We start from the raw sequence: 24,172 nt of genomic DNA, 5'->3' as shown, positions 1-24,172 counted from the left end.
CAGGCGCCGTAAATCGCCATTTTTAGGTACTCCGGGTCTCCGGCCTATCAGATAATGAGGACGGCTAGCCGGCCCCTTCTCAAAAACCTGGCATCACCAAACGATTCGCTCTGCAAGCCAATCATGGTGGACCGTCCCCCGAGATGCACTGATGTTAATCTTGACGGTGACAAAATGCCGCCTGACTTCTGACCTGAGAAAAAAAAATTACTTTCTATCAACCTCACTTCCTCCTAGGAACGAAAACAGTTTTTCGAAGAACGAGCTACTTAAAGATCGTAACACTAAATAACCAGTCACCCGTAAAATCTGTTAGCTTTGGTACTGTGTATCAGCTGTGACAGTTCATCTGTCCAGGGGCACGCTATTCTAAGGGAAACGACTCCTGTAGGCAGGACAGGCGCAGAAGATTCGCCTCCCCTTTTGACTACATCGATGAACAGGACTGCAGCTGTTTCAGAAGAAATACAAACTATGCTGATAAAGGAATAGATCTACAAGGCATACATGTAAAGACAGCTGGGCGTGTAGACATTAAAAAGTGCTTCTTGGGAGTTAGTCGTCTTGGTGCTGGCATAAAGGTATTTATCAATCACAAAAAGAGTGAAATGGCTCCCACATTACGCTTTGAGTACTGAACAAATTTTCATCAGTTAACTTTTGGTTACTAAAAGGTCAAAGAATCAATTGTACTTCAAGGGTTAAAATTCTAATGGGCAAAGCAACAGCATTGAAACCCAACGACTAACTGCACTAACTTGTTTGATATCCGTGTCATGTAGTGCACTTCCCTCGACTGGATGCCTGACTCTACGGGGCCAACAAAGGAGAGATCTGCTACAACCTCACAAAAGCATGTCCAATGGCTGAGGTCTTGGAACTACCTTTACCTTTTTTAAAAAACATTTCTAATGGATGTTTAAACAGTAATTTAAAGTTTGTGTTCATTTCAATATAGAAATGCAGGGAGTAGAACGTGTAAGTGATGAGTTCCTCTTGAGCACAGATGGCTACAGATGGCCGGGCTGTACACTTAACAAACTTTGAACACCAAGAAAATAAGCTTTGCTAAAACTTCACTGTTTTCACATTGTATTCCATGTCCATTGTTCAAATGCAATACATGTATAACAGATAAGTTTTGCTTACTTGCCAGATTACTTTAAACGTTTCCATGCAACAATGGCCAAAGCCTGTTGACACAATCAAGGGCTGACATAAAAAAGAAACTTTCAGTATTTTTAGCTAGAGAACCAGAAACAAACATTTAACAATCATGTATATTTGTCAAACATTAAAAAAGTGTGGACCCAACAGTCAAAGTTGAAAATATTTGAATTCCAGAATGTGAAATTATCAGCATGACAAATATTGCAAAGGGTTGGTAGGGCTTGTGTTTGACTTGTGCTGCCACAGATTTAATCTAGCAAACTGGTTGTGTACTGTATATAATCATTCTTTTAATCTGTCAAATGTGTAATGGCAAAAATAATAATGCAGCTTAAACTTAACCCTGAAAATTGAAATTCTAAATCTTTGAAATGGAAGAACAATTTCTAGCTACGAAATAAAAGCTTTCACGAAGACAGCATGTACGATGTCTGACATGATCGTAAACATTTAAACATCCCATACTTGCTTTTTATAATTCTACCTTTCTATAATATTTTTTCAGAAGCTAGTTTACTTCATACATACATCCTTGCTTCACAACCTCCCTAGACTATATTTTATTTTTTAAGTACTTTAGCAACATTACAGTTACCAACCACAATGACATATTAAATATCAAAATTTATCTATGGCAAATGTGTAATAATGTAGTTGAATCCACACCATCTTCCAAAAATCAGCACACAATTATAAAAGTCATAAAATACTGGAATATCTCTAAACACCCACAGTGGATTTTGCAACAAACTCACCATAGAACTGTTTAATTGCACAGCATTAAATAAAATGTTCCAAAATATTGTCTTTATATAAACTGTACAATGTACTTCCAACAAAGAACCATAAAAACCTGATGATCTCTATATAAGAATGCTTAATACATTAAACAAAATTACCCATAGCAAAGAAATTTGTATGATTACAGATTAATTCAAAACTCACACAATGGACACAAGGCAAACAACATAAGTTTCAGCTCTAAAAGTCTGAATATAAAAATTCTTCTGAAAGTAAACAATATCTGTAATCAGTCATAGCAGTGAACAATCCTCAGGAGACAGGAGAATGTCTTGTTATGTAGTTAGAAAAAAGGACGATCTTGGTCCCACAGCTCTTGAACAATTGCATCGATGTCTGGTGTAGGAAAGCGGTCAACAAAAGATTGTATTAGACCAGCAGCACTGGCTTCATAGCTCTTCAGTTCCACCTTGCCATCTGAAAAAGTATTCAGGTTTAGCCCAAGAAAGACTGATTGGATTGATGTAATCAAAATTTTAAGTTAATACTCAAAATTTCTTTAAATAATAGTCCCACTAGCTAATACAAAGACGTATGGACAGAGGTCTTTCTCCTACTAAGTCCCATCAGCTTGGAGCAGATTACCAGTCACCTTTCGTCACTCTGACTCTCTTGCCTCCTTCAGTCTAAAATTAAGACACATCTTTTCCGAACTCCTATTTCACTGCAACCCTGCCCTGTATAACGTATGTTTGTAATTTACTTTGTGTATGACTGAGTGCATGTTGTAGAAGTGAGAGTGTCTGTTATATGCATATGTAGGTGCACGGTTGTTAATGATTTAGTCTATATATTATTTATGTAAAGCAAACTTGAGCAAATCTTTGTAAATATGCTATGTAAATCCTCATTATTATTATTCATCTGTTATTTAAGTGACAATTATACTAATAATAAGCTGTACATATAAATAAACTGCAATAGTTTGAAATCAAGGATTTTTTCTTTCAAATCTATGAACGTTTATCTCTAAAGAACAAAATAAACACAGGATTGCCCTAAAGGATTTGATTAAAGGATAATCAGCTATACGCACAGCATTTCACAGTTAACATATATTCAACTTAAAAACCTAAGTTTCTCAGAATCTCTCTTCATGGAAGTTTCTAATGTAGATGAATTATGAGACAAAAATAAAATGTCTTTACTGATAACAAATATTCATGCTTTATTTCACTAGCTGACAAACTAAAAAATTTATGTGACAGACCTGCCAGACTGCATGACTGTTTTCCTCAAACCATTAAGACTGACAGACCACCTTAACTAGTGATTCACAAACACCAGTCACAGGGTGGATGATGAATGATGGATGACACATGTATGCACGCAAAACACACCTGTACACACCATGAGAGAAAGTATGGGATTTGCACAAATTCAGATCACCTCCCCCCACCAAAAAAAGCAACTAACCCTGTATAAAGGTGTGGTGCTGCACAAACATACGCCGTGGCTGTTTGCGTGCCAGGACGATGGTGCGTAGGCTCAGAAAGTGAGGTTCTTGGCTGTCGCTAACATCTGAGTAGTAGTCATACATTTGTTTGCCATTCTCGTAGTCACCAGTACTTTTATACACCTGCACAGAGTATGTAGCAGTACAGTATATCATGCCACATCACTTCAAGCTTTTGTCTCCATATAAACTTCTTCAGATTAAGAGGCATAGATATTAACAATAGGTACAGATTCTTCAGTGGTGTACAGAGGCATGCAATCAAAAGCCTTTTTCTCACTATGGCAGAGAGTGCCTTCAGAGATTATACATAGAAAATGACATACTCAGGCTCCCAGATCCTCATTTAAGAGATGATGGGAATTGTATCAACTTGTAGTAGTGTATAAACCTGACATTATTGTACCTTTACCAGAACCAGCATATACAACATTAACGACCAGAAAGAATGCCTCACTGATACCTGAAGCTTACGAAGGAAATTCCCAATGGCTGGCTTGCCAACTGGCGTGATCTTCGAGCGGTCAAGAATGATTTGAAGATCAGGCTCTCCATCCTCACCAGTTATGCGGTTGATCTGGACTAAACCCTCACCGGCCTCCAGCATCACACGCAAAATCACAAACCGCGCATTCATGTGAGCCTGACCACATGAGCAAAACCATTCAGTTACAATGACAAAAGGTCAGTACTCTTAAATGGCAAAACATTAAATGGCTGTCAATGCAGAGAACACATGCAGCACATGTATATATAATACATTTATTTTTAATGATTTAACGTCACAAGAATGACAATTTTACAAAAGTTACGCAGCACTATGCAATGCAGCCACAATAATGGATGATAAAAATAATTATTATAACTATTTTATTATTATTATTACAATCTGACTGACCTGTCGCCATGCACCAGTGTCAGGTGAATAGAACTCCAGGGCCATGACACCAGCTCGCACCATATTGAGCCAGTTGACATAGATGATGTCATCGCTATCATCGCCTTCATGGCCAAAGATCCTAAACATGAGAATCTGGCATGGTACAATGTTCTTCTCCAGTTGCAGAGTTCTATAACTTTATGATGGTCTCTCTTGTGTCTCCCTTATGACCTCTTCACCTAGTATATCTCCAGTAATACATGCCCTCTATCACTGAATCTATTTTATACTTAAGTTACTTTTCTTTTTTACATTTATTTTGTGTCATACAATACATAACACATAAAATACAATATACCATATGTAAACAATATCACAATATGTTACAGCAATACAATAGCACGAACAAAACTACCACATAAATAAGAAACAACAACAAGAGTCAAAGCAGATACACATCACACACCCCCATGTACATTGTCAGAGATAGCACATTACATAAAGTAAACTGTTTCCATCTCTCTTCTATAAACAGGTTCTTATACAAATTCACATGAAGTCTAAAGCACTAAGGTCCATATTTTTTCCCCTACCTCATTATCTTTATTCCTTTGGATTAATCTTTATCATTATACACTTGAGTAATATATGCCCTCTATCACTGAATCTATTTCATACTTAAGTTACTGTGTTAAATCTCCCATCAACAAAATATTTCGCACATCAGAGTGCAGAAAAAAAGCATGTGGAGTTAATTTTTTATTTTGTGGAACAAAATATGAAAACCTACTTGAGAACATCAGACAGAAGACACAGGTAGATGCCCACACATTCTGCGCGACATTCCTCATATGTGGAAGCAATTGTTGAAAACCTGGAATCCCACGTCTCCCCTGGCTTGTACCAACTAGTGATCTGCCATGATACACCTTTATGGAATAAATCCCTGACAGAAGTTTCCATAAAAAACAGCATTGACAAATGTGAGTAAACAGTCCAACTAGGGTTGGCTTTAACTACCTTCAGCGCTGGGTGGTGCTTCAGAAACACGAGCAGCATTTTATGGGATTTCTTGGCTCATCACAAGAACTGATGACAGCAACAATGATTATGACAATGATGGGATTTCTTGGCTCATGAACTGATGACAGCAACAATGATGGAGGTAATAACAGTCATTAAAACTAATGACAAGTATAAATAGCAAATGTGTTTATATTTTAGTATTTTTTCACTAGTTACTAGTTTTCATTTTGCGTATTGTGAAGCCCGGTAAGTCTAGTTCTGGCTGGATCACACCTGAATCTAGCTCTGGCACTCAACAAGTTATTATTAACTGGTATTAATTCATAAGACACTGATAATATTGGCAAGTTGTATGATGCTAATATTATGTTAGCACAATTATAAAAATTATGAGCAATCAAAAGGATTATTGTCATTGCAGAGGCAGCACATTCAAGCTTCTTCACTTGCTAACAGACTTTTGGGTCAAAATAAGCGATAATGTTGTACCTTCTCATGTGTTTCTGTATGCAGAACAACAGAATTATCGAAATTGAGCTTTCCTTTCTCATCTTCCATGAACAGCTTACCACTGCCATGACCTAGCAATTCATGCAGACCGACTTGCACTTCAAACGATGGAATCTTCCACTTCTGGAACAGCTCCTGCACGAAACAATCAAGCAACCAATCTCAGCAAGCCAGCACACTATTCCACAAACTAATCGGAAAATCCATTTAGTTTTCAGCACAACATACAGGCTTTCAACAATCTAACAGTTCTACAGTTATTCTGCTACTTCACCCAACCAGAAACCTGAAAATTCATCCAGTGTTATGAATGGGTGTTATTACCCTTGTCTGAAACATGGATTGTATCCCTTAGCTGAACGCTAGTAGGAACGCATGGGAATGAGTAAGATTTATGAAAGAGTGCACGAGTGAGCGAAAGGTTCACTGAACCCCTGTAGTTGGGGAAAACTGAGCTGGATCATTCCCACATCAGTCGTTGAAGAAGAAAGACACTGTAGCAAAAATTTCTATGTGAAAAGACTGGGTAATAGAATAATTCCTTGCCTAGTCAAGCTATGGGACAAGTTTTCTTTATTGCTATGGTTATCTTTATAACAGTGAGAGAATTGTGTGAAAACTTAATATTTGGTTGAAAATCTTGTTAATGGGAAGAAGTATTGTGTTCCTTATTGTAACAAACTGTGGTAGTTACAAGTCAATAGGAATATTCATTGTAAAGTAAGGATTTCAGGAATTACCTAGGGAAAAAGGAAGACAAGTAGGAGTGTATCGTTGTCTGACTGTTGCTTTACTTACAGTCTTCCATGTACAGCACATCGAACTTACATCTGCACCCGGAAATGTGCTTTACAAATTCTATTCTTCTTATTATTAATGACAACTTTCTGTTAATGCTTATACATGAACATGCACAAGGAGGTAACCCACATAAGTGAGTGACCATCTGCTGCAACTACAAATGAAGTGGTCAGACATAACAAAGGACTTCTACTACTGAACATCAGCCCACCTTGTCTTTTTCTTGCAAGAAAATTACTTTGGTTTCGTTGTAGCCAGCTACCAGTACATTGCCTAGTGATACATTTTTGAATCCTTCATTCTGCCGAATGTCATCATCTGCAAAAAGAGATACCTCTAAATAATACCTCTATGTTTTCTTCTTTTGCACAAACATTTAGTTGCCACCACTGTATTGTTGTTTGTTAAAAAATATGTTTGTTAAAAGATGACTATCACTGCTTTCAAAAGAAATTCCTTTCCTCACTTTAATATAAAAATGCCTATTTCAACCCATTCTCCTAAAATTTGGACTACAAATACACAATTATATACAAAGAAACTAAGTCTTGAACTCTTTTGCTGTTCTGAAAATGGTAGCCTTTTGCTTAATTCTTTGTTGACTGAACTTTCAGCTTTCCCAGATGTTTACCACATTTTAAGTAAGACAACAAAGCTGATCTTCACAACATTGTTATCTCACAATTAGGAATGTTGATTCCAGCTGGGATGCCAGAGCCACCAAATGCCAGAACATCAAGGGAGGTAAAGTCTGGTCGGAGGAAAGTATCCTTCTCATATTCTGCAGGCCATGGCAGATGTGCAAGCAGATGCTCTGCTGCCTCAACAAGTGCTGAAAACTTTGCACTCATAGCTTTATTCACTACAGCAACAAAGCCTGCAAACACCAACAGAAATTCTATCACTTTATCAAAATAAGTCTTTTGATTTCAACATTGTTCATAACACTCTGTTTCCTAAAGAATATGGTCTCAAAATGTAAAGTATGCTTCTTATCTTTTACAGCAAATATTTGTTTGTTTGTGTGTCTGTGTGCATACATATAAACTTGCATATCGACATGTAAATATTCATCATGGACACAGGACAGCTTGGAGAAAGTGAGAATATGTCTTATAAAATGAGCTTGAGAGGATTTGGAGAATTTCAAAAATACTTTCAACATTGCTCATACCTTCAAATTCTCCTCTTACACCAAAAGGATCTCGATAGGATTCAATGAAGCCAATATACCTACACAAAAAATAAATCAAATTAGTCTTTCCAAAAACAAACTTGTTTCAATGAGCTTTTCTACATCGTTTTATTTCCAGAAAGTCACATAAGACCCAGAGTTGACATCCATTTAGTCTACTCACAGACCTTTAGCTTCAAATGTAAAAAAAAACACAATGCGCTCTAAACACAAAGCCAAACAATGTTATATACCTTTCTTACACACAACCTGAAAGCACTTTCTGCTACAAATTACACTTAAAAAAAACTAAATGCAACCATATTTTCACATGACATCTTTGAATATCAATACATAGTTACCACTTCTTAAGTCCAAAATTTAGGTTTTATAAAGCTTACATGCAGCGAAGGTAAACAAAATGAAAGGTTCTAAGATTTCAACTAATGAAGCACACCTTCCACTAATGTCAACACATGCTAAACACCTTGCCTAGGGGAACTGGAGAAACATTTCACTAAATTCCTGATTCCTGTCTGTGTAAGTTAAGAATATATCTAGCAGTGTCAGTGTATGAGTCTACAATGTCACAACCAGCTGTTTACAAAGGATTACAACCTGCAATGTTTACAGCAATCTCTATCTTGAGCAAAACAATGTCTAAAACTATCAAGGAACAAGGGACTGTGTTATAGCATTCACACAGGAATAAGGGACTGTATTGTACACATATACCAGGAATGAGGGGTTGCATTATAACATTCACATAACAGACTCACGTTTCCACAATCGGACCCTTGTTCTTAATCCAGAATCGAGATCCTTCCTTGTGTGCTGGGATGGAGCCAGTCTGGAAACTTTTTATATACTCCTTGATCATTGCTCGCTCATGATCATTGGCTGCATATTTCTGCGAAACCAAACAAACAGTTACAAGCAGTGCTTTACTTTCCATGGGTCCTCACTTCTTTGTCATGGGATGCGTGATTTTTCATGAACAAGCTCTTATCAACGATGATCTATCTTTTTATATATATATGCATCTTGTTCTATTTCCTATTTACTAACATTAATAGAAATGTTTTTTTAGAAAACAAGCCAACATGACAATATCTGATACGCACCAGACATTACAGATAAATAAAATATACCCTACTGTTTTTAGCATTGACTTTCTCAAATGTTGTATTAATATTATTATTCTGTCATTTAATAACACCAGTCAAAAGTCTGAAGCAAGTCTAGCATGTAAAATGTAACATAATTTAAATGTTATATCAGGGCTTCTGCTAAGGCTAAATTCTTTGGGGTCCCAGGGACCCCTTCTTCAGATTTTTAAGGGGTCCCTTTTCTTCGCCCAAATTTGAAGGGGACCCCATTGACGAAAATTGAAGGGGTCCTCCGAACTTTTAATGCGTACTGTACGCAATTTTTTGCGTAAGCAGAAGCCCTGGTTATCTATTATGTATTGCAACAACATAAACCTTATAAAGCTTATCCCAGAACTTTTGCTCACCAGCGATATGGACTAATTGTTGACTATGAGAATGAATGCAAAAGCACTGACACAATAAAACAGTGAAATACATTGATATCACATCACTTGAATACAGCCCTGTGTCCTGTTTAGGTGCCAATTACGCGTTATGGTAGACGTAGTTACTCCAATTCTAAATTTTAGTTACAACACACTAATTTTACAAGCCCTTAAAATATCCCCTCCCTTACATATACATGTGCATGTGTGCACCCACTCGTATATATACACACACACACATAGTGAAATACAATTAACCCACCAAAGCTTGATTAAGGTCGTGTACCACTAGGGCTAATAATCTGGAATAGTCTCCTCTTGACACATTGATGGTGACTGGACCAGCTACATCTTTCGCTGAGAATTTGTGTGACCCCAAAATCTGCTTGCTCTTTTCCTCAAATCCAGGAATGTCACCCCCTTTTAAAATAAATACAGTCTATAAATTTGTAATATGACACATAAACAATAAAACAGTATATAATTATTAAGCCTTTAAAAAGGTCAGCAGCATTTGTCTGGCTTGACCCCAGTAGGACCTAACACTGTTAAAGATGTTGCCAAGCATGGACAACTATTAATTGGTATCTTAGCAACATGAACTATAGGACCAAGTAAAAATGCACAATTGTACATCTCAAAGTGAACTCCACTAGCAGTTACTGTCACTAAGGCAATGTGTGCAATGTTATTATCTAGTTGTCATCATCTCTGTCTCTTTATGACCCCAGCACCTAATGCAGTCACTCCTTAATCTCTTGCCCTTGTCTCTTTATGAACCCAGCATATAACACTGTTGCTTGTCTCTCATCCTTCTCTCTCTAGGACCCCAGCACATCTTTAACACACTGAACACAAGATTACCCCAATATTTGTGTTATAGCTAGACCGGGTAGTGAGTTTTGTTATGTTCAGATAAGTCTTACCCAGTGAAAATGTGTCAATGACTATATATTTCATTTTTTATCTTCAGTTTTTCACAAACAACTCTCTGTTAAGCAGTTTCCTCTGAGAAAATAAAGGACAGGAACATTGGCACATTTAGCTGATACACCACTACCTCAGCAACACACCTCCAACCTCAACAGAGGCAAGTCGGATTTCATAGACAGGAAGTCCAGTTTCTTTGTCTTCTGTCTTGAACAGTCGAGTGTTGTATGGGCTTAGATTCTGCAATAAGGCATAGTTGTAGTTTTATACACTTTTTCCAATATGATCCTTTGTCTAAATTTATCATTAGCATTCTACTAAAAATTCAAAGTGTTGTTTCCCATACTAATTTTAACATCACACTTTTCATTCTACAGCAATACTACATCACATGGTGTTTACAAAGATGTTGACAGTTTGCCTATTACACCTGGTTCTCTCTCTCTGTGTAGTAGTCCGAGGACGAAGGATGGATAGAAGTGAGTGGGTAGCTCGAACCTGGTGATTAACTCACTTGATTTCAGAGCAGAAAGCTGATGGTTGAAAGTTTGCTTTTGTCTGTCAATACAAAGTGCACAGCAGAAACTTACTTCAGCCATTATTTCAGAAATCACAAATGTTTTTTGAAAACTTGAAGACTGTTCACCTTTGACACCATGAACTCCTGCACTATTTCTGCATCACGCTGGTCACAGTTGCCTGAGAAGTAGGTGGTGATACCCTGAGACGCAAAAGTTGGTCTAATTAATCATAATTATTTCAAGATGCAAACACATCACCAAGCATACTTAAAAAAAAAAGGCAAAAAATGGGAGATTAGGTAATGTGATTTTGAACAGAACACAAAAGGCAGGAGATAAATATTATGATTATGGTAATGAACAAATAGAAAGCAAACTGGCTTTATGATTATTATTACTATTGCTGGAATTTTACTATTTGATAGCAAACTTTTTAAAGAATTAAGATAACAAAACCTTAAAATATCCTAATATATCCAAGACATATCTAATATGCATGTTTGAACTCCTGTATACAAATTCACATAGATGCTTGTGTCATATCTGCAAAAAGACCATCACCATTTAAATAAAAATTCAGTGTTTTAATGAAAGTTAAGAACTCCAATGGCCTCCTTCATATAACTACAAGATTATATTAGAATGTGTCTCAAAAATACTTTAAGTTTTTTAATCCATTTTATATGCAACAGCTTTAAAAAAATGTAGGCAGGATGTTCACCTTTCTCCAAGCCCTAGTTCCTTTTCACGATCATTAAGTGAAAACATTTTTTGCTTGATGCTATTCCAAAGGGACTGCACTCCACCAGGATCTGCAACTGCTGCGGCACTGTTCATCACGAGGATCTCCAGTTTCTCCTGAACAAGAAATTCTAAAAATGAAAAGCTGCTGGTTTTGCTTTGAATTCAGGAACTTTAGCTGTAACTCAGACTTTGGTTTAACTTCACAAATTTTGTTTTTAAGTCCTCATATGTTTTAAACTGAAAGAATGGTTTCAGAAAATAAGAAAAGGGGCTTTTGTCCTATGTGAACTGTTAGCGGTCATATTCATCAGGTTTTTTTTTCAAATTAATTTTATTATTTATTCAGTATCTTTATGAAAAAATCCTATTATTTTGACAGGGTTCTTCTCCTGCTCACAATCCACCCTGAGCATAAACATCATGTGTTAATGTGACCATTGCATAACCATGGCTTGAACATTAATATTTTTGGTCACCATCATATTATTTTTATATGTTTTGTTTACCCAAATTTTTGCACTGTACATGAGCTTTCCAATATGAGGGACAGATAAATAAATCATTATTATCATCACACCACCAAGTACCAATCACCCACTGTCATCAGCTACAGCAAGTTAAATAAACTTACTTGTGGCATGTTTGGGATAAACTTGGTGTCCCCGAAAGACTTGTAGTTTCCCATGTTACTGTAGAAAGCAGCAGCATACACCAAAAAGGCCTGAACAGCAAATCAGTAAGAACACAGTAAGCGTATGGTAAAAAACAAACAGAAAGGAAAATATGCACCATGTCTAAGCAGCATGGCACTGAAATGACTTCATGAGCAATCAGCTCACTGAAAACTACAGCATTAAAAAAAAACTGTGATGAGGTTATACCAATCAGCAGAAAAAGCCATGTGATGAATTCAAGTTTTGCCAGATATCAGACATCATCTGCCCCAGTGGTAAAGGCTGCTCACCACAGACCACTGTAAATTATCTGTTGTATGCCAGTCTCTATGACAACCAGTCCAAGTGTAAGGACTAAACTGAATTTGGTGTTAACAGAGGAAATAATATGAAACTGCAAAATTCCCTGAGTCTTTTACAACTGCATTTGCACATTTTTAAGTCATGCTATCATGTCAAAATTTGGTGGCCACCTCCATTTTCTCCCCACCTAAATGCCCCAAGTCATCCCATGAACTGAAATCAAGCAAAATGGTAGAATTTGTCAACCCCTCCTGCAAACTGTATGTTGTGCAGGCAGATTTGATTTACAAAAGATAAAAGAGAAGAATCCTATAGCCCAGGAGGTGTAGAATCCTATAGCCTCATAAGTGAACATAAATGGCTAACTGTGTTGAGGGTATACAATGTGGAAGACAGAGTTAAAATCCCCTCTTTCCCCAGGTCCACTGCTGAACGAGCACAATTCCAGGTTTGGACACCAGTAGAAAGACTACTTCTAAAAGCATTATAAACATTAGTCTAGGACTCTAGGTATACCTCACATTTTATCTTAAGTTTCAGCCCCAAAACTATCCTGGATTAGAAAACTAAAATTTACTGAATATGGATAAATATATGATGACCACATCCTAACTATTCCTGTCACCAAAACAAAAACATATGGTCACAGGATTTTTAGTTACTGTGAAGCAAAACAACAGAACTCTCTCCCTTTCCATATCTGCCACCTACCCATCAATGAATCTTTTAAGCACGCACTGAAAAGACACCTCTTTTGTGAGCATTACTCCTAACAACAGTCCACACAATACTACTCATTTCTCAAACGTCCCCCCAAACATCCATTTCCGCTTATCATTACTGGTCTTCATTTGCTGAATCAAGAAACTTGTAGTTCTTGTTACCCACTTCCTCTTTGCATTTTCTATATTTCTCTTTTATTAGTCATCAATACTGTTGTTATCCTTCCATTCCTTTGTATGTTGTCCATGTCTTGTACTTGTCTCAAATGCTAAGAGCACTCCTAACGAGCATGAGTATGCACTAAACAAATAACGCACAAAATACTGTTATTAATACAAGCTGCACTCGCAGAAATTAACCCCTTTCATAAATAAGTCAATTTGTTTTAGAAGAAAGTCTTGCATCTACGAAGACATTTAAAGTTCAGTTAAAATCGATACCGTTGAAAACCTTTCTTTTATAATTCTGATATTAAAACTGGTTGAAAAAAGCTTTATTTATACAAACTGGCTCACAAATAATATAGTAATAGATATTTACTTTACTAAAAAAAACAGATTCTTTACACGCGATTATTTGAAAAAACTTTAGCAGCTGAATGCCTACTTTTAGAATTTATAAGTTGTGTAGAAGTAAAAACATATTTGAAGCAGATGAAGGTATCCATTGACAATAATGAGTTTTCCTTGAAACTTGTATTTTGCTAAGGAAAAGGTTTAAAGATTTATTATAACATTAAATGCAAACAAATATGAACCAACCTGTCATCAAACATGGAATAAAAAAATTGCATAGCAAATTAAATTTTAAAAGTGCTTTTGTTTATTGTTTATTCCTTGTAACTCCTTAAGGAGCAAAGGGCAACAACACCCCCTTACCAGCAAAACCGGTTTTCAGTAGCCCCGCTTAAAAGTATCCGAGAAATGAAATATAAATGGTTGCATGAAATATTTGTTGCATATATTATTATAAAAGAAATGAAAACTGTAAGTAATAATTTAGGTACTTTCAGTAATACAAAAAAAGAAACTATTAAACACCTATTTTTAGAATGTACTCATGTTCAAAATGTTTGAAGACCATTACAGAATTGAATTAGTAATAAATGTAAATATCTAAATGCCATAATAGTTGCTAGCTGTTGTAACCCTTTCAATACATGTATTGAAAATAGTAAAGGTAGAATTTTTAAAAAAGACGCTTTTCTTCATTAATTCTTCTAAACCTGAAAAATTTTTCTACGTCAGATCTGAAAATAGCTGATAAGACCAAAGAACACCCTGCATACCTGAAATTCATCCTCTGTTACACCATTGCTCAAGGCAGTGCTTCTGAGATCTTGCAGTGACTGACTGCGAAATGTTTTCTGAAGTAGTAGGAAGATGCCTGGTGACTCAGGTGATGTCTAGCAAAAACAGAAAGAAACAAAATTTCTTGGAAACTTGTCAGGGAAATTTAGCGAAAAATAATTACTTTTATATCTGATAGTGCAGCATTTTCAGTACAATTTCAGCTGCCTAAACAAAATGATGTGAAACATTTGGGCATAAAGTCCATCAGCGACAAAATAAGAAGGGCTTTTTAATAACTGAATATAAGTGGGCCTGCAACTTACCTAGTTTTATATGGTTTTTGAATTAGAAAAGTTTTAACACAATTAGGATGATAGCCTTGCAAGCCTATCAACTTATTGATGACCCCATCTCGTTTAAGCATATTTTAAATGTAAAAAATAGCTATAATGCCTATAAAAAAATGTAAAATGCATTTCAAACTAGAATGAAACTGTTTCACCCTTACATTTGTGTTTTAATCCGCCTCAGCACACTAAGAAAGCTGATAGAAATCAAGAGGCCAGGGATTCCACGCATTATGGTCATGGGGAAGGGATGAATCTTTAATCTGGTTGAACCTGTTCTTAATTGTTTGCAACAATGTTGTAGTTCCACAATTTGTTTTCTAAGTTTTTTTCAGTAAAAATTGCATTTTTGGGTACAGTTTTTTCAACAGCAACACATGCCTTCAGTGGACCTTCGCCAGGCAACTTGAGTTTCATTCCTTTTCTATAACACTAATGCAGAAGGCTTGACTGAGTTGTGACAGAGACAGAGAAAAAAACTTTCATTTTTCATAATGCTGTTGTAACAATGCTTGACTGGGTTGTGACAGTGACAGAGAGACAAATTGGGAACTTTTTTTTAAAGGGAGGGGGGGAGGGAATATCTGTTGATATATATGATTTTTAAATGGTAAATGATATATACATATGGTTACAATAATAACTCCTTACATGGTATGCATTTTCAAAGTTTCTCTTGTAAATGCCTGGTGGCAAAATACATCTATGATTTTCTGTCATGAGACAATATAGTTAATAATAATAATAATGAGGATTTATTTAGTGCCTTTCCTAAGATTTGTTCAGAGCACTTTATATAAATAATATATATCCATCAAATCATCAACAACCATGCAACCATATTTGTATATAGTTGTATTTACTCTGAAGCTCTTTGTTACTGAATACTTGCTCTTCTGTACTAGTTCACTGAATGTTAGTTCTGCAGCCAATGTTATGAATCTGAATTATAATTTACTTCATTTGATGAATGTTAATAAAAGTGACTCACCTGCACAAGCACAATCAGCCCTCCTGTAAAGGATGCCTGTGCCAGGTGGTGGGCATACAGTTGTTCCTGTTGTGTCAAGCCATTAAACGCCTGAGAACAGTCCAGCAGGCAGACTGGTGTGTCATTGGGAAAGGTGTACTGTGAGAGGTCTGCCATCTTCTGTGCACAAAGCAGTAGCCATATAAGCCAGGTGGAGTAAAAATATCCAACTGTTCAGTTTCAAGCAATTTTCCCGCCATGAAAGACAGGTTCTGCTTTGTGTGGTACACAGCAATATGTTTTCTAACCATGTATTAACACGTCTAGATGACAAAAGGGTGCAGATGACACACACTGTTCCTGGAATGTTTTTTACTTCCTTCTATTACAACAGCATATAGGCTTATTATTTTATTAAAATTTATTGCTCCGGTTTGCTTGAAACCATCTTGAAACTTATCTGTGTTTTGACCTCGTTTTAGTGGTTTTTCTAAGTTTTTTTTTTAAATCTTCTCTGACTAGCTTCCCAACTTGGCTCTGCCTCCACCTTGGTCTCTGTTAGCTTCACTTTTTGGATTTTTTTACTTTTTTCTTTATTTCTACTTTTTTAAATGCTGCCATAATTAGGAAAAGCTTATTGTCTCGGTCATTTGTAATTCAAAAGTAAAGGACTCGTTCTGCTCTGATAAATAATATTTTGTGTTCCATATGCTGTGCTGCAAGACAAACAGAAAGTAACCTCCTCTGTGGTTGCCATGCGACCTGCACGTGCCCTGACGCTTACACTGACAAACAGTACGAATAGTACCCACAACAAAGTCTTTAAAAACATAAAAGGGTAACAATGAAAAATTGTATCGCTGCCATTACATGCAGCAATCGAATATTTGCACTTAAACGCTGAATTCCACTTCAACTCCCTGTTTTATGTGATCTGCCAATCGCTGCAAGCACCGACTTTGTTCATGCTTTGGTGAATCACTAAAACCTTATTTTTGCACGAATTATATAAGCAGCTGCATTTGCAAAACATAATTGTATACGCAGCAGTAAGTTTCGTGCGATTGTTACAATTACCAGATGAATGTCTTCCAGTCCGCGGTCCTCTCGCCCCACGCTGTCGTCTGACTAGACCGGCACGAGTTACCGCCCTTAGCTGGGCTAAACACTGGACTGGAAAATGGAGTTGACCCGCGAGCCACTCGACATGCTGAGGTTACTGACAAAGCATGCTGATAGCAGTCCGCAACAAAAAATACAAATATTGTACAACTTTCATTTGGGAGAGCTCCTACAGTCATGACACGTTTCCACAAACCCAAAACGGGGCACAGATGAGGCTCATTCATTTATTCGTTCGTTACTTTGCGGGTCACATGACCGAGCCCGTCACGCAGCCACTTCACCGATGTGGTAGTCGTTTCTGGTGTCGTAGAGTACGAGTAGCGAAAGTGATCGACTGTACCGTGGATGTGTATAGGTTCGTGACTGTACAGAGTCATTAGTTGGTTTTATCACCAACTTGTATTGCACTCTACACCTCCGTGGTTTTGCGTGCCCATGTCGGGATCCCCAGCAGCCTCTGCAAGTATTTCTCGGATGACTGGATTCCACGTGTCATTCCGACAACAGGACTCCCTACGACCGAGGGACTTGTACAGATTGTGTTTCCTAGTAAATTCGAGTTATAACTGCTCCAGATGGATGCTGTCCAGCCTGCATGGCCATTACCGCCGCCCTAACCCTAACCTATGGACTACTTCGCTAATCCTGCTCCTCTATATGGGTTGTATACATATATGTCATGGCACCGCGAGACCCCACGGAAATGAAAATTGTTTCCATTAGCTTGCTAGATAAACATCATTCTGGTGTGATTGGGATGCTCGACAGTGCATAAAGGATAAGGGGGTAGACTGGGGAGTGGGTGTGAAACTGTATGCCATCAATGAGCCGATCGAGTGATAGGAGCGATATTTTAGTTTGTTGTGGTTTTGTTTGTTTGTTGTTTTAAGTTGGGGTTTTTTGTTGTTTGTTTTTGTTGTTGTTTGTTTGTTTTTTGCATCGGTTAAGATTTGGCCATTTAGGTAAAGTATTTGTTTATTTTTCCTCTTTCATTATTCATTTTCAACAAAACACTCAGTAAGTAACGGGACCCCAGCAGGTGAAGGTGGCTCACCGTATCCAGGGCCATGAGCTAAACGTGAAAGGTGGAAGAGAGTCCTCTCCTTTTGCAACCTCGCCTTTCCCTTAGAAATGAGACCCCACCATGCACAGCATCTGTGCAGGGAGAGATTTCCAACCACGGGTCCAAGAAGACTTCTCTAAATGACCTATTCCACGGGCGAGTGAGCCATGATGTAGCCTTATCACCAACCGCAGGCGAGTGCACTGTTTACCATGCACTATACACGATGACTTTGCTGCTTTGACTTGCACCAAGTGGGTACAGGAACAGGGATCGCGAGTGTGGGGGTAAGTAACAGGTACATAGGTATGTAATGTAAGTTACCATCATTGGCCACGTGTTCAATCGCAGATTTACAATTAAAGTCTTACATATATCTTATTCTGTTTTATAGCTTGTGTTTGTGCTTATAATCTCGTTCCTACAAACAATGCATGTTTACAAATATAACAAAACACAGATTGCCAGGTAATTTTATTTTAACCCATAGTAATGACTAAACTTCAGGTATAAATATCGTTAGAAAGGCACAGGGTAGACCTCGCTTGTTAAAGTTAAAAAGATCGACAGTGATTACAGTCCGCCATAGGACAGACACTAAAACAGGAAATATATATGGCAGTCTGAGATGGAAGCAGGTGATATGTTTGGTCATGGAGAAGGCTGCTGCACATTCAACACACACAACATTCCACAAAGGGGATGAGCTGTGGATGTTTGTATTCCCCGAATTAGCAATCTCTGTCTTAACGATGACGAAGAGTATTATGGGCTACATCATCAAGCGCCGCCACCACCCCAAAACAACAAACACAAACACAAGTAGCAACAATTAAAATATTGGATGATGAGGAGAATGATCCAGCTCATCTGACATACCACTGTTGTCACCACCACCACCACCACCACCACCTTCATCAAAGCCACAATCAGTTTCTTACCGTTATACTACGTCACACAGCCGCCATCACCACGGTACCAGCAACAAGAATTTCTGAGTGTTCTCTCAACAATAAATCATTCCTTGTTTCAAAACATACACAAGCAGCGTGTAATGCAAATTAGCAACTGACCTGTGTGGCGGGGCGTCAGCTGTGGTGTTGTATAAATATTTTGCACACTGTATAATGTTCGCACTTCCAGCTTTCAAAGACTCTAGTCCCAAATCGTTGGCCACAAGATGTTGCTCAGTCCAATGCATTATCATAATTGCACGCGACTCAGTGATGAACTCTGACCTAGGAGTAAGACTTGCGTGGGTGCACATACAGCTCACACGTACTTCAAATAATTATTTTATCTTTTAACTAGTTGTTTCTGGGTCGACAGCCAGTGTTGTCTTATCAACAAACAGTTGTGTGTGTACTGGGGGCTTCAAGGCGCTTTGTCTGGGGTCGGGGAATTCTGTTGAATTATTTACAAGAACCACCTTTAGAACACACTACACTTCCACAAGGAAATTATCTCAAAAACCAATTACATTACAATTGAACAAGCTTATTACTAGCAAATAAGTAAACAGCAAAAGCAAACAATATTTTACACGTAAACATGAGCCGCGAGGTCAGCAGACGACACATTTTAAGGCGCATGCGCACGATCATTAGGGTTGAACTAATTGCACTGAGTGATTTTATCAGACATTAGAGGCACTGCCGACAGTACAATCTGTAAGTGTCGGTTGCCATAGCAACTGCTTGACGTATGAGCGTATCGTGACACCTTCAAACTGAAGACCATCTTCACTATGTCAGCAGACAAGAACACAGGTAAGTCTAGCACCTGTGTCAACAGGTAAGTCTAGCACCTGTGTCAACAGGTAAGTCTAGCACCTGTCATCACAGTTCACAGAGACACCGACTACTCGTCTTCGTGTCCTGCCGTGGACCAGGTGTGAATGTCGTGGCACTGCTGGTCAGCTTGGTGTAACCCAGTCGTTGCAGATGGTTGGACATGTGGATGAAGCAGTACAACACGACTGGCGCCACGAGCAGGAAGTCCGCTGCCACGAGAAGCACACCATTGTCTGCTACAACAACCGCTACTGATTGCACACGACACAGGCACACCGCCTAGCAGGGTGGGACATACCCACGAGAAACTGCGAAGTAAATCCTACTGAATGAGTAACACCAGTATGTAGCAAACACCTATGTAACTATGTATCTGTTCAATTTATTTCATATTTATTTGGTTTTACCTTTTAGAAAATCCACTTTGACTTCGGTTAAACTAACTCAGTCGCAACCTCCCCCATGTTTATCAAACTTATCAGAAAGTGGCCATCTCCATGAAGCAGCGGCTGGTGATTACTGTGGGTAGACCTACATGAGTCCATGAAAACAAAGTTTTAGTGACTGCATGGAGCCGATGTACCACCCCGGGTAGCTAGCAGGCTGGTAGTCGTGCTTCATGAATACAAGCCCTGGACTCATGAAACCCATTAACCACGTGTTGTCTACTCAGGGTGGGTATGTCTGTATTCAGTGGGTAGCTACTACAGCCACCCTGTTATTCACCGCATGAACAAGAATATGTCTGTGTGTCAAAAGGCCTGGAGGTCACGTGATTGCCATGAATGTCTCCTCTGGACATGCAACATTCCGCACAGTCTCACCTTTCAGGTAAAGTCTGAAGACGATGACGGAGGCAAACTCAGTGTCGCCCAGGAAGAAGGATTGAACCATCAGCGAGAGGAGTAGTAGCGGCAAGGCACCTGCAGCCCGGACCCGCTGCATGGCGACAGGTGACAAACGGTTCACCTGCACAGCAACAAGGTCAAGGTCCCCAGGATCACACTACTAGTTCCTAGTGTCACGTGACATAAAGCTTAGAGGGCGTTATGACATGAAAGGACACTTGGGAAATTTGTTTTAAATTAACAATGACTTTTGAGGGCGGTAAAGAACTCCACGATCAACATTTTTCTGAGGTCGTTATTGTTAAAACACACACAGACACACACAGACACACACACGCACACACGCGCACACGCGCACACGCGCACACGCACACACACACGCACACACACACGCACACACACACACACGCGCACACGCACACGCACACACACACACACAGGTGCCAGAATTGCTTAGAAAACATCCCTCGTGCTTGTGTCAAAGACTCGTGTTTTGATATGGAACCAAAGAACCAGTGTGTGTGTGTGTGCGTGTGTATGTGTGTGTGTGTCGGTAGGAGTTTTATTTTCACAGGCGGCTGGTGGGTGGACTGGGGTAGCTGTACTCGCCAAATACTTCTTTGCGAGAGATGTCCTCTCCAGGTGGACGGCCCCCATGTGCAGCATGTCAACCAGGCAGTTCACCCCGGCCCACATCACCACTTGGTGGGTGGCGCCATGCCAGAAGCTGATGAAGACAAAGCACATGAACATGGCCCCCAGGTGGCGCACCAGGCCTGTCTTGGAGCCTTTCAGAGGGCGGTAAAGGTACCTGAGGACAGACCAAGCAAGTCATGTCAGGCAACAGGTCGTAGTGTTAGCGAGCTCGGTCATAGAACAGGAACATGCGTATACTCCTCTATACCCCATCTCTTCCCCTGCTTGTTGCCATGGCGATAACTGTTCTACACCGACAAGGTAAGCAAACCTTCGCTCATTACCACACACCTTAACACATCGAACTATCCACTTTCGCACTTTTGTTTACTTCAAGCTCTGGATGTGCAATCAAGGATTGGGAAACTGAGGGAAGAGATGTCCTTCTGTCTATGAGAACACTGACATGATGCTTGTAATCCTCAACTGACAATAACGGTCAATCAGAACAGGATGTAGGCATGCATACCTCTTCAAACAAGCGTGCATCCCACTGTCGAAGTACCTGCAACATTCCGTATGTGTGACAACATTAAATAGTTCTCACGAAGGGAAATGTCATGTGCTGACCTGAACTAAAGACTAAAGTCGCCCACGATCACAGTCTCTACTACGATTGAACACTAAGGACCATGATGTTGACCAGGGTAGTCACATCATGAGTGACCCCATGACCCCAGTTTCCCGGGGCCAGTGTTTGGCGTTTAACGAGAAATTGTAACGGTTAAAGTTCTTGTGACAGTTAACTCGCCATCCAGCCAACTCACTGACCTCATCAGTAAAACCCGGAGTAACTGCAGCTCAAAACATAAAGTGACCACCACGTGACATGATCAGACGACGAAGGATGAAGGTGTCAGTGTACAAGGAAGGGATGAAGATGTCAGTGTACAAGGAAGGAATGAAGGTGTCAGTGTACAAGGAAGGAATGAAGGTGTCAGTGTACAAGGAAGGGATGAAGATGTCAGTGTACAAGGAAGGGATGAAGATGTCAGTGTACAAGGGATGAAGATGTCAGTGTACAAGGGATGAAGGTGTCAGTGTACAAGGAAGGAATGAAGGTGTCAGTGTACAAGGAAGGAATGAAGGTGTCAGTGTACAAGGAAGGGATGAAGATGTCAGTGTACAAGGAAGGGATGAAGATGTCAGTGTACAAGGGATGAAGATGTCAGTGTACAAGGATGAAGGTGTCAGTGTACAAGGAAGGAATGAAGGTGTCAGTGTACAAGGAAGGGATGAAGATGTCAGTGTACAAGGGATGAAGGTGTCAGTGTACAAGGAAGGAATGAAGGTGTCAGTGTCCAGCTCAGTGCAAACATGACGGGTGGAAGGTGACTGACCTCCACATGTCGGAGTAGTGGTAGACGTAGGCGATGCAGGCGGGGGGTGTGGGGGCCCACATGCCGTCCAGTCGGGCCTGCAGGTAGGGCAGACCGTAGATGACGGCGTACTTGCAGGTCATGAACTGTCCCAGGAGGTACAGCACACCTGCCAAGGTCCACTTGTCCAGGCGATGCAAAACGTCCGCATCGGCGCTCTTCAGGGAGGCGAAGTACAGGAAGTGCAGGAGGAAGCCGTTGAAGAAGAACCAGAAGACGAGGCGGACGAGGAGCCACGCGACCTCCACTACCAACCCTGACGTCACAGGCAACGGATTTTCTACCTGTAAGTAAAGCAGTGATACACCTAAACACCTGAACAGTCTTTTGTTGACCTGCTTCATGATCACCATTTCGTAGTTTCCAGGCCAAGCTATCATTTAACATCCGTGGTCAGTCATTTATTTCATTATTTCTTCTTTCCCCAGTATCGTCAGTTGCTAACAATAATAGTAAGTACATAAGATTTACACGTTCAACGTAACGACATTTTAGTAAAGGTTTTAATGAAGCACCTGATAACTAAATAAATAAAGTATCACTGAATTCTAAAAAACAAAAACCACGATCTCTCTTTCTCTTCCTCTTTCTTTTTCTCCCTCTCTCCGTTTGTGTGTGTGTGTGTTTGCGCGCGCGGGAGTCCCTTTTGTAAAAATAGGAGAAAACAGAGAAAAACTTAAATGTAGAAAAGAAAATATCTGATTACATAGGTTCAACAAAATGTTGCTTAACTATATATATATACACACACATATTTACTTACACTTGTATCTACACTTACGAGAGTTACTTGTATCTACTCACAGATGTTACTCTATATATTCTCAATGTTACTTAACTATATATAAATTCACATCATCATCATCATCATCATCATCATCATCATCATCATCATCATTCCTTGCTACTCCTCAAGGAGCATAGGGCCGCAACAACACCTCGCATACGTTACTTATATTTAGATATACACTCCCAGTGATTACTTATATACATCACTAGAATTATCACTAACAGACATTACTCACTGCCATTACTCTCTGACATTTCACAGACATTACTCACCGCCATTACTCACTGCCACTACTCACCCGGGCGAGAAAGACCTGAAGGGGCACAAGTAGGCCAGGGGAGGCGAAGGGCATGTAGAATGTGTACAGCAGGCCATCCACAAGATCCGGGCATCTCAGGGGCGAGTGGGATCCACCGTCTGTGCCCCCTACCGACGGCGAGTGGGATCCCCCTGTGTAGACCGGCGAAGCATCTCGGGAGCCCCGTCCGTGTCAGACCTGCAGGTGGACCTGTTCAGGTTTTCCCACTTTCTGACCCCAGGGTTTGAACTACAGTGAGAAGAGACAGCAGCGGTAGAGTCTGTGGAGGTCAAAGGTGAGATGGATGCAGACCTCGGGGGC

The 24,172-nt window shown here is 39.3% G+C and overlaps 2 protein-coding genes across 5 annotated transcripts; both read right to left on the bottom strand.

Moving 5' to 3' along the window:
* Nucleotides 1-1,075: 1,075 nt before the first annotated feature.
* On the bottom strand, nucleotides 1,076-19,256 carry LOC112570438 (dipeptidyl peptidase 3-like). Of its 4 annotated transcripts, none has more exons than XM_025248853.1 (18): nucleotides 19,121-19,256; nucleotides 15,881-16,039; nucleotides 14,539-14,655; nucleotides 12,182-12,271; nucleotides 11,529-11,664; nucleotides 10,932-11,008; nucleotides 10,429-10,525; nucleotides 9,618-9,775; nucleotides 8,598-8,728; nucleotides 7,819-7,877; nucleotides 7,327-7,521; nucleotides 6,856-6,962; nucleotides 5,823-5,978; nucleotides 5,098-5,222; nucleotides 4,326-4,446; nucleotides 3,891-4,070; nucleotides 3,388-3,550; nucleotides 1,076-2,388 (listed from the first exon to the last, which is right to left on the bottom strand). In XM_025248853.1, the coding sequence occupies exons 2-18, from the start codon at nucleotides 16,034-16,036 to the stop codon at nucleotides 2,255-2,257; spliced, it is 2,202 nt and encodes a 733-aa protein (XP_025104638.1). In that variant the 5' UTR covers nucleotides 16,037-16,039; nucleotides 19,121-19,256; the 3' UTR covers nucleotides 1,076-2,254. The 4 variants fall into 4 exon arrangements, with proteins under 4 accessions (XP_025104638.1, XP_025104639.1, XP_025104635.1 ...); XM_025248854.1 differs by lacking the exon at nucleotides 19,121-19,256 and adding an exon at nucleotides 18,989-19,117; XM_025248850.1 differs by lacking the exon at nucleotides 19,121-19,256 and adding an exon at nucleotides 16,937-17,090.
* A 148-nt stretch (nucleotides 19,257-19,404) lies between these two features.
* Nucleotides 19,405-23,938, bottom strand: LOC112570439 (protein-cysteine N-palmitoyltransferase HHAT-like). The gene is made up of 6 exons (XM_025248855.1): nucleotides 23,852-23,938; nucleotides 22,725-23,047; nucleotides 21,854-21,889; nucleotides 21,298-21,499; nucleotides 20,665-20,809; nucleotides 19,405-20,049 (listed from the first exon to the last, which is right to left on the bottom strand). The coding sequence occupies exons 1-6, from the start codon at nucleotides 23,903-23,905 to the stop codon at nucleotides 19,886-19,888; spliced, it is 924 nt and encodes a 307-aa protein (XP_025104640.1). The 5' UTR covers nucleotides 23,906-23,938; the 3' UTR covers nucleotides 19,405-19,885.
* Between the last annotated feature and the right edge of the window lie 234 nt (nucleotides 23,939-24,172).

The sequence above is a fragment of the Pomacea canaliculata genome, linkage group LG8 (assembly GCF_003073045.1).
Source record: "Pomacea canaliculata isolate SZHN2017 linkage group LG8, ASM307304v1, whole genome shotgun sequence".
NCBI lineage: Eukaryota > Metazoa > Mollusca > Gastropoda > Architaenioglossa > Ampullariidae > Pomacea > Pomacea canaliculata.
This window is presented reverse-complemented; position numbering and strand designations above follow the sequence as displayed.